This window comes from Scyliorhinus torazame, chromosome 26, assembly GCF_047496885.1.
Source record: "Scyliorhinus torazame isolate Kashiwa2021f chromosome 26, sScyTor2.1, whole genome shotgun sequence".
Lineage (NCBI taxonomy): Eukaryota > Metazoa > Chordata > Chondrichthyes > Carcharhiniformes > Scyliorhinidae > Scyliorhinus > Scyliorhinus torazame.
The window spans coordinates 39,627,532-39,638,015 of NC_092732.1; the positions used below are offsets into that span (position 1 = coordinate 39,627,532).

General features: G+C 71.4%; 1 protein-coding gene across 1 annotated transcript in view; it reads left to right on the forward strand.

Annotated features, from left to right (window-relative positions):
* Positions 1–9,756: 9,756 nt before the first annotated feature.
* The window catches only part of LOC140402993 (regulation of nuclear pre-mRNA domain-containing protein 2-like), a 227,903-nt gene continuing 227,175 nt past the window's right edge, over positions 9,757–10,484 (forward strand). The window contains 2 exon segments of the mRNA XM_072490650.1: positions 9,757–9,936; positions 9,938–9,992. Coding sequence (XP_072346751.1) covers positions 9,778–9,936; positions 9,938–9,992 — 214 coding nt within the window. The 5' untranslated portion in view covers positions 9,757–9,777.

Below are 10,484 nucleotides of genomic sequence, written 5' to 3' on the forward strand. Positions count from 1 at the left end.
GGGGGGGGTGTCAGCCCCGGGTTCAGTCACCGCCGGCTCCCCCCCCTCTCACAATGTGGGGGCGGGGGTCAGCCTCGGATTCAGTCACCGCCCCACCCCCTCTCTCACATTGTGGGGGTGGGGGTCAGCCTCGGGTTCAGTCACCGCCAGCCCTCCCCTCTCACATTGTGGGGGGGGGGGTCAGCCTCGGGTTCAGTCACCGCCCCCCCCCCTCTCACATTGGGGGGGGGGGTCAGCCCCGGGTTCAGTCACCGCCCCCCCTCTCACATTGTGTGGGGGGGGTCAGCCCCGGGTTCAGTCACCGCCGCCCCCCCTCTCACATTGGGGGGGGATCAGCCCCGGGTTCAGTCACCGCCGCCCACCCCTCTCTCACATTGTGGGGGGGGGGTCAGCCCCGGGTTCAGTCACCGCCGCCCCCCCCCTCTCTCACATTGGGGGGGGGTCAGCCTCGGGTTCAGTCACCGCCGCCCCAACCTCTCTCACATTGTGGGGGGGGGTCAGCCCCGGGTTCAGTCACCGCCAGCCCCCCCCCTCTCACATTGTGGGGGGGGGTCAGCCCCGGGTTCAGTCACCGCCAGCCCCCCCCCTCTCTCACATTGTGGGGGGGGGGTCAGCCCCGGGTTCAGTCACCGCCAGCCCCCCCCCTCTCTCACATTGTGGGGGGGGGGTCAGCCTCGGGTTCAGTCACCGCCCCCCCTCTCTCACATTGGGAGGGAGCAGCCTCGGGTTCAGTCACCGCCACCCCCCCCCCCTCTCACATTGTGGGGGGGGGGTCAGCCTCGGGTTCAGTCACCGCCCCCCCCCCTCTCTCACATTGTGGGGGGGGGTCAGCCCCGGGTTCAGTCACCGCCGCCCCCCCCTCTCTCACATTGTGGGGGGGGTCAGCCTCGGGTTCAGTCACCGCCCCCCCCCCCTCTCTCACATTGTGGGGGGGGGGGGGTTCAGCCCCGGGTTCAGTCACCGCCAGCCCCCCCCTCTCTCACATTGTGGGGGGGGGGTCAGCCCCGGGTTCAGTCACCGCCCCCCCCCTCTCTCACATTGTGGGGGGGGGTCAGCCCCGGGTTCAGTCACCGCTGCCCCCCCCCTCTCTCACATTGGGAGGGAGCAGCCTCGGGTTCAGTCACCGCCAGCCCCCCCTCTCTCACATTGGGGGGGGGGTCAGCCCCGGGTTCAGTCACCGCCGCCCCCCCTCACATTGTGGGGGGGGGGTTCAGCCCCGGGTTCAGTCACCGCCGCCCCCCTCTCTCTCACATTGGGGGGGGGGTCAGCCCCGGGTTAAGTCACCGCCGCCCCCCCCCTCTCACATTGTGGGGGGGGTCAGCCTCGGGTTCAGTCACCGCCCCCCCCTCTCTCACATTGGGGGGGGGGGGTCAGCCCCGCGTTAAGTCACCGCCCCCCCCCTCTCACATTGTGTGGGGGGGGTCAGCCCCGGGTTCAGTCACCGCCAGCCCCCCCCCTCTCTCACATTGTGGGGGGGGGTCAGCCCCGGGTTCAGTCACCGCCAGCCCCCCCCCTCTCTCACATTGTGGGGGGGGGGTCAGCCTCGGGTTCAGTCACCGCCCCCCCTCTCTCACATTGGGAGGGAGCAGCCTCGGGTTCAGTCACCGCCACCCCCCCCCCTCTCACATTGTGGGGGGGGGGGTCAGCCTCGGGTTCAGTCACCGCCGCCCCCCCCTCTCTCACATTGGGGGGGGGTCAGCCTCGGGTTCAGTCACCGCCGCCCCAACCTCTCTCACATTGTGGGGGGGGGGTCAGCCCCGGGTTCAGTCACCGCCAGCCCCCCCCCTCTCTCACATTGTGGGGGGGGGTCAGCCCCGGGTTCAGTCACCGCCAGCCCCCCCCCTCTCTCACATTGTGGGGGGGGGTCAGCCCCGGGTTCAGTCACCGCCAGCCCCCCCCCTCTCTCACATTGTGGGGGGGGGGTCAGCCTCGGGTTCAGTCACCGCCCCCACTCTCTCACATTGGGAGGGAGCAGCCTCGGGTTCAGTCACCGCCACCCCCCCCCCCTCTCACATTGTGGGGGGGGGGTCAGCCTCGGGTTCAGTCACCGCCCCCCCCCTCTCTCACATTGTGGGGGGGGGGGTCAGCCCCGGGTTCAGTCACCGCCGCCCCCCCCCCTCTCTCACATTGTGGGGGGGGTCAGCCTCGGGTTCAGTCACCGCCCCCCCCCTCTCTCACATTGTGGGGGGGGGGGGGTCAGCCCCGGGTTCAGTCACCGCCAGCCCCCCCCTCTCTCACATTGTGGGGGGGGGGTCAGCCCCGGGTTCAGTCACCGCCCCCCCCCCCTCTCTCACATTGTGGGGGGGGGTCAGCCCCGGGTTCAGTCACCGCTGCCCCCCCCCCCTCTCTCACATTGGGAGGGAGCAGCCTCGGGTTCAGTCACCGCCAGCCCCCCCTCTCTCACATTGGGGGGGGGGGTCAGCCCCGGGTTCAGTCACCGCCGCCCCCCCTCACATTGTGGGGGGGGGGTTCAGCCCCGGGTTCAGTCACCGCCGCCCCCCTCTCTCTCACATTGGGGGGGGGGTCAGCCCCGGGTTAAGTCACCGCCGCCCCCCCTCTCACATTGTGGGGGGGGGTCAGCCTCGGGTTCAGTCACCGCCCCCACCTCTCTCACATTGGGGGGGGGGGTCAGCCCCGCGTTAAGTCACCGCCCCCCCCCTCTCACATTGTGTGGGGGGGGTCAGCCCCGGGTTCAGTCACGGCCGCCCCCCCCTCTCACATTGGGGGGGGGTGTCAGCCCCGCGTTAAGTCACCGCCGCCCCCCCTCTCTCACATTGTGGGGGGGGGGGGTCAGCCCCGGGTTCAGTCACCGCCGCCCCCCCTCTCACATTGGGGGGGGGTGTCAGCCCCGCGTTAAGTCACCGCCGCCCCCCCTCTCTCACATTGTGGGGGGGGTCAGCCCCGGGTTCAGTCACCGCCGCCCCAACCTCTCTCACATTGTGGGGGGGGTCAGCCCCGGGTTCAGTCACCGCCGCCCCCCCCTCTCTCACATTGGGGGGGGGGTCAGCCCCGGGTTCAGTCGCCGCCCCCCCCCCCTCTCTCACATTGTGTGGGGGGGCGTCAGCCCCGGGTTCAGTCACCGCCGCCCCCCCTCTCTCACATTGGGAGGGAGCAGCCTCGGGTTCAGTCACCGCCGCCCCCCCCCCCCCCTCTCACATTGTGGGGGGGGGGGGTCAGCCCCGGGTTCAGTCACCGCCCCCCCCTCTCTCACATTGTGGGGGGGTGTCAGCCCCGGGTTCAGTCACCGCCGGCTCCCCCCCCTCTCACAATGTGGGGGGGGGGGTCAGCCTCGGATTCAGTCACCGCCCCACCCCCTCTCTCACATTGTGGGGGGGGGGGGTCAGCCCCGGGTTCAGTCACCGCCGGCTCCCCTCCCCTCACATTGTGGGGGGGGGGTCAGCCTCGGGTTCAGTCACCGCCAGCCCCCCCCTCTCACATTGTGGGGGTGGGGGTCAGCCTCGGGTTCAGTCACCGCCAGCCCCCCCCTCTCACATTGTGGGGGGGGGGTCAGCCTCGGGTTCAGTCACCGCCCCCCCCCTCTCACATTGGGGGGGGGGGGGTCAGCCCCGGGTTCAGTCACCGCCGCCCCCCCCCCCTCTCTCACATTGTGGGGGGGGGTCAGCCCCGGGTTCAGTCACCGCCGCCCCCCCCCTCTCTCACATTGTGGGGGGGGGTCAGCCCCGGGTTCAGTTACCGCCAGCCCCCCCTCTCTCACATTGTGGGGGGGGGTCAGCCCCGGGTTCAGTTACCGCCAGCCCCCCCTCTCTCACATTGTGGGGGGGGGTCAGCCCCGGGTTCAGTTACCGCCAGCCCCCCCTCTCTCACATTGTGGGGGGGGGGGTCAGCCCCGGGTTCAGTCACCGCCGCCCCCCCCCTCTCTCACATTGTGGGGGGGGGGGTCAGCACCGGGTTCAGTCACCGCCCCCCCCCCTCTCTCACATTGGGAGGGAGCAGCCTCGGGTTCAGTCACCGCCGCCCCCCCCTCTCACATTGTGGGGGGGGGTGTCAGCCCCGGGTTCAGTCACCGCCGGCTCCCCCCCCTCTCACAATGTGGGGGGGGGGGTCAGCCTCGGATTCAGTCACCGCCCCACCCCCTCTCTCACATTGTGGGGGGGGGGGGTCAGCCCCGGGTTCAGTCACCGCCGCCCCCCCTCTCACATTGGGGGGGGGTGTCAGCCCCGCGTTAAGTCACCGCCGCCCCCCCTCTCTCACATTGTGGGGGGGGTCAGCCCCGGGTTCAGTCACCGCCGCCCCAACCTCTCTCACATTGTGGGGGGGGTCAGCCCCGGGTTCAGTCACCGCCGCCCCCCCCTCTCTCACATTGGGGGGGGGGTCAGCCCCGGGTTCAGTCGCCGCCCCCCCCTCTCTCACATTGTGTGGGGGGGGGTCAGCCCCGGGTTCAGTCACCGCCGGCTCCCCTCTCTCACATTGGGAGGGAGCAGCCTCGGGTTCAGTCACCGCCGCCCCCCCCCCCCCCTCTCACATTGTGGGGGGGGGGGTCAGCCCCGGGTTCAGTCGCCGCCCCCCCCTCTCTCACATTGTGGGGGGGGTCAGCCCCGGGTTCAGTCACCGCCGCCCCCCCTCTCTCACATTGGGAGGGAGCAGCCTCGGGTTCAGTCACCGCCGCCCCCCCCCCCCCTCTCACATTGTGGGGGGGGGGGTCAGCCCCGGGTTCAGTCGCCGCCCCCCCCTCTCTCACATTGGGGGGGGGGGTCAGCCCCGGGTTCAGTCGCCGCCCCCCCCTCTCTCACATTGTGGGGGGGGTCAGCCCCGGGTTCAGTCACCGCCCCCCCCTCTCTCACATTGTGGGGGGGGTGTCAGCCCCGGGTTCAGTCACCGCCGGCTCCCCCCCCTCTCACAATGTGGGGGGGGGGGGTCAGCCTCGGATTCAGTCACCGCCGCCCCCCCCTCTCTCACATTGTGGGGGGGGGGGGTCAGCCTCGGGTTCAGTCACCGCCCCCCCCCCTCTCACATTGGGGGGGGGGGTCAGCCCCGGGTTCAGTCACCGCCGCCCCCCCCCCTCTCTCACATTGTGGGGGGGGTCAGCCCCGGGTTCAGTCACCGCCGCCCCCCCTCTCTCACATTGTGGGGGGGGGTCAGCCTCGGGTTCAGTCACCGCCCCCCCCCCTCTCTCACATTGTGGGGGGGGGGGGGGGGTCAGCCCCGGGTTCAGTCACCGCCAGCCCCCCCCTCTCTCACATTGTGGGGGGGGGGGTCAGCCCCGGGTTCAGTCACCGCTGCCCCCCCCCCTCTCTCACATTGTGGGGGGGGGGTCAGCCCCGGGTTCAGTCACCGCCGGCTCCCCTCTCTCACATTGTGGGGGGGGTCAGCCCCGGGTTCAGTCACCGCCGCCCCCCCCTCTCTCACATTGTGGGGGGGGGTCAGCCCCGGGTTCAGTTACCGCCAGCCCCCCCTCTCTCACATTGTGGGGGGGGGGTCAGCCCCGGGTTCAGTCACCGCCGCCCCCCCCCTCTCTCACATTGTGGGGGGGGGGGTCAGCACCGGGTTCAGTCACCGCCCCCCCCCCCTCTCTCACATTGGGAGGGAGCAGCCTCGGGTTCAGTCACCGCCGCCCCCCCCCCCCTCTCACATTGTGGGGGGGGGGGTCAGCCCCGGGTTCAGTCACCGCCCCCCCCCTCTCTCACATTGTGGGGGGGGTGTCAGCCCCGGGTTCAGTCACCGCCGGCTCCCCCCCCTCTCACAATGTGGGGGGGGGGGTCAGCCTCGGATTCAGTCACCGCCCCACCCCCTCTCTCACATTGTGGGGGGGGGGGGGTCAGCCCCGGGTTCAGTCACCGCCGGCTCCCCCCCCTCTCACATTGTGGGGGTGGGGGTCAGCCTCGGGTTCAGTCACCGCCAGCCCCCCCCTCTCACATTGTGGGGGGGGGGGGTCAGCCTCGGGTTCAGTCACCGCCCCCCCCCCCTCTCACATTGGGGGGGGGGGGTCAGCCCCGGGTTCAGTCACCGCCGCCCCCCCCCCCTCTCTCACATTGTGGGGGGGGGTCAGCCCCGGGTTCAGTCACCGCCGCCCCCCCTCTCTCACATTATGGGGGGGGTCAGCCCCGGGTTCAGTCACCGCCGGTCCCCACCCCCTCACATTGTGGGGGGGGGGTCAGCCCCGGGTTCAGTCACCGCCGCCCCCCCCTCTCACATTGTGGGGGGGGGGGGTCAGCCTCGGGTTCAGTCACCGCCCCCCCCCCTCTCACATTGGGGGGGGGGGTCAGCCCCGGGTTCAGTCACCGCCGCCCCCCCCCCCTCTCTCACATTGTGGGGGGGGGTCAGCCCCGGGTTCAGTCACCGCCGCCCCCCCCTCTCTCACATTGTGGGGGGGGGTCAGCCTCGGGTTCAGTCACCGCCCCCCCCCCTCTCTCACATTGTGGGGGGGGGGGGGGGGGTCAGCCCCGGGTTCAGTCACCGCCAGCCCCCCCCTCTCTCACATTGTGGGGGGGGGGGGTCAGCCCCGGGTTCAGTCACCGCTGCCCCCCCCCCTCTCTCACATTGTGGGGGGGGGGGTCAGCCCCGGGTTCAGTCACCGCCGGCTCCCCTCTCTCACATTGTGGGGGGGGTCAGCCCCGGGTTCAGTCACCGCCGCCCCCCCCTCTCTCACATTGTGGGGGGGGGGTCAGCCCCGGGTTCAGTTACCGCCAGCCCCCCCTCTCTCACATTGTGGGGGGGGGGTCAGCCCCGGGTTCAGTCACCGCCGCCCCCCCCCTCTCTCACATTGTGGGGGGGGGGGTCAGCACCGGGTTCAGTCACCGCCCCCCCCCCTCTCTCACATTGGGAGGGAGCAGCCTCGGGTTCAGTCACCGCCGCCCCCCCCCCCCTCTCACATTGTGGGGGGGGGGGGTCAGCCCCGGGTTCAGTCACCGCCCCCCCCTCTCTCAGATTGTGGGGGGGGTGTCAGCCCCGGGTTCAGTCACCGCCGGCTCCCCCCCCTCTCACAATGTGGGGGGGGGGGGTCAGCCTCGGATTCAGTCACCGCCCCACCCCCTCTCTCACATTGTGGGGGGGGGGGGGTCAGCCCCGGGTTCAGTCACCGCCGGCTCCCCCCCCTCTCACATTGTGGGGGTGGGGGTCAGCCTCGGGTTCAGTCACCGCCAGCCCCCCCCTCTCACATTGTCGGGGGGGGGGGTCAGCCTCGGGTTCAGTCACCGCCCCCCCCCCTCTCACATTGGGGGGGGGGGGTCAGCCCCGGGTTCAGTCACCGCCGCCCCCCCCCCCCCTCTCTCACATTGTGGGGGGGGGTCAGCCCCGGGTTCAGTCACCGCCGCCCCCCCCCTCTCTCACATTGTGGGGGGGGGTCAGCCTCGGGTTCAGTCACCGCCCCCCCCCTCTCTCACATTGTGGGGGGGGGGGGTCAGCCCCGGGTTCAGTCACCGCCAGCCCCCCCCTCTCTCACATTGTGGGGGGGGGGGGTCAGCCCCGGGTTCAGTCACCGCTGCCCCCCCCCCTCTCTCACATTGTGGGGGGGGGGTCAGCCCCGGGTTCAGTCACCGCCGGCTCCCCTCTCTCACATTGTGGGGGGGGTCAGCCCCGGGTTCAGTCACCGCCGCCCCCCCCTCTCTCACATTGTGGGGGGGGGTCAGCCCCGGGTTCAGTCACCGCCGCCCCCCCCCTCTCTCACATTGTGGGGGGGGGGGTCAGCACCGGGTTCAGTCACCGCCCCCCCCCCCCTCTCTCACATTGTGGGGGGGGGTCAGCCCCGGGTTCAGTCACCGCCGGTCCCCACCCCCTCACATTGTGGGGGGGGGGTCAGCCCCGGGTTCAGTCACCGCCGCCCCCCCCCTCTCTCCCGTTGTGGGGGGGGTCAGCCCCGGGTTCAGTCACCGCCGCCCCCCCCTCTCTCACATTGGGGGGGGGGAGAGCAGCCCCGGGTTCAGTCACCGCCGGTCCCCCCCCTCTCACATTGTGGGGGGGGGGGTCAGCCCCGGGTTCAGTCACCGCCCCCCCCTCTCACATTGTGAGGGGGGTCAGCCCCGGGTTCAGTCACCGCCCCCCCCTCTCACATTGTGGGGGGGGGTCAGCCCCGGGTTCAGTCACCGCCCCCCCTCTCTCACATTGTGGGGGGGGGGTCAGCCCCGGGTTCAGTCACCGCCGCCCCCCCCCCTCTCACACATTGTGGGGGGGGGTCAGCCCCGGGTTCAGTCACCGCCGCCCCCCCCCCCTCTCTCACATTGTGGGGGGGGTCAGCCCCGGGTTCAGTCACCGCCGGCTCCCCTCTCTCACATTGTGGGGGGGGTCAGCCCCGGGTTCAGTCACCGCCCCCCCCTCTCACACATTGTGGGGGGGGGTCAGCCCCGGGTTCAGTCACCGCCAGCCCCCCCCCTCTCACACATTGTGGGGGGGGGTCAGCCTCGGGTTCAGTCACCGCCAGCCTCCCCCCCCCCCCCCCCCCTCACATTGGGGGTGGGAGCAGCGTTCGTTACCCCTCCCCACTCTCTCTCACATTGAGGGGGGGCTTAAGTTGCCACCTGGTCTACTAAATTCCAGGAGATTCCAGGCCAATCCGGGAGGGAGGTTGGCAACCCCCACACGTGACCCCACGGGGCGGCCGCGCAGGCGCCGTGTGCACCTCCTGAGCTGCAGGGGGCGCTGTGGCGCCGGGGGGAGTGATCGTCGCCCGGACGGGAGATCTCGCGCAAGTGTGCACCTCCTGAGCTGCAGGGGGCGCTGTGGCGCCGGGGGGCGTGATCGTCGCCCGGACGGGAGGGGTGTTCCCACATGGAACCTCCCCCCCCCAAATGAGGGTGGGAATGGTGCGGCCCGAGCCGGGGGGGGGGGGGGGGGAGGCTGCCGCCTAAATGAAGCTTCCTCCACTGATCACATCCCAATCCGCCGCCCTCCAGCTCCGAGCCGGTTGGCACGGGAACACCGCGCATGCGCCGGAGGAGGGAGGGGAGGAGCATGCCCCGCCCCCTTCACGCTCGCTTCAATCCCCAAGTGCGCAGCCCGCGGACCGATCTGTCCCTCCCCTTCAACGCTTCAATCCCCAGTGCGCAGCCGCGGACGCGTGTGCCCCTCCCCCTACAATCTCGAGTGCGCAGCCGCGGACACGTCTGCCACTTCAATCCCGAGTGCGCAGCCGCGGACTGATCAGCCCCCTCACCGCTTCAATCCCAATGCGCAGCCGTGGACTGACCTGTCCCGCCCCTCACACTCTTTCGTCCCCAGTGCGCAGCCGCGGACTGACTTGCGCCCCCCCCCCTCAATCCCGAATGCGCAGCCGCGGACTGATCTACCATCACCGCTTCAATGCCGAGTGCGCAGTGGCGGACTGACTTGACCCCTTCCCCTTCAATCCCGAGTGCGCAGCCGCGGACTGATCTACCCCCCCCCCCTCCCTCCAACTTCACCGCTTCAATGCCGAGTGCGCAGCCGCGGACCGACCTGCCCCTCCCCCTTCAATGGCGAGTGCGCAGCCGCGGACAGACTTGCCCCTCCCCCTCCCCCCCCCCCCCCGGCGCGCCCATGAGACCGATCTGCCCCTCTCCAGTGCGCAGACGCCGACTCCTCCCGCCTGGAGCGCGCAGCCGCGGTGTAGACCCGCCCCCCTCCCCGCTTCACCTCCTAGTGCGCAAGCGCGGTCCGGTGCCGCCCGCCCCCTTCTCAATCGCGTGCGCAGCCGCAGTAATCCCCCCCCCCCGGAGTAAAGGGGGGGGCGGGGCCTGGGAGATGACGCGAGACGCACGCACGCACGGCCGCCATTCCGAGTGACGCGGCGTGCGTGCGCCGGAGGGGGTTGGGTGGGGGGGGGGGGGCGGGATAGGCAGCAGCAAGATGGCGGCTGTGGCAGCGGGAGGCCCGGCGGCCGGGCCCTCCTCGTCCACCTCCTGCCAGTCCCCCCTGGCCGGCGTGGAGGCCACGCTGGAGAAGAAGCTGCTGACGGTCACCAACACCATGGACGGCATCCAGGGCCTGTCCTCCTGGATCCTGGACAAACAAGAAGCACTACAGCAGCATCGTCAAACACTGGCTCAAGTGCATGAGGAAATGTGAGTGTGTGTGCCCCCCCCCCGGGCCTCCAACCCCCCCCCTCTCCCCCGGGCCTCCAACCCCCCCCCTCTCCCCCGGGCCTCCAACCCCCCCCCCAGGCCCCGCCCAGGCCCCGCCCACCCGCTCTCTGCACGGCCTCTCGAACTTTCCCCCCTGCGACTCATCAGCTCCTCCTCCCCACCCCCCCCCCCCGGGGTGGCTGCTGTCGTCATCATCGCCACCACTCGGGGAGGGGGGGTTACCCGGACCCCGATCTCCTTCTCACGGCCCGTCAAAAGTTTGCCCCTCGTCGGGTCTCCTCCTTCCGTAGGGGGGGGGGGGGGTGGCTGTTGTCGTCGTCACCTTGGTGGGGGGGGGGAGACGGCGAGGGCAATACCGCGTCGAAACCCGAGCTCGGTGCCCCCCCCCCTCCCTCCTCCTCCACTCTTTTCGCAGCCGGTCAAGGTTTCCCCCCCTTTCCGACTCGTCGGGTCTTTCTCCTCCTCGCCCAC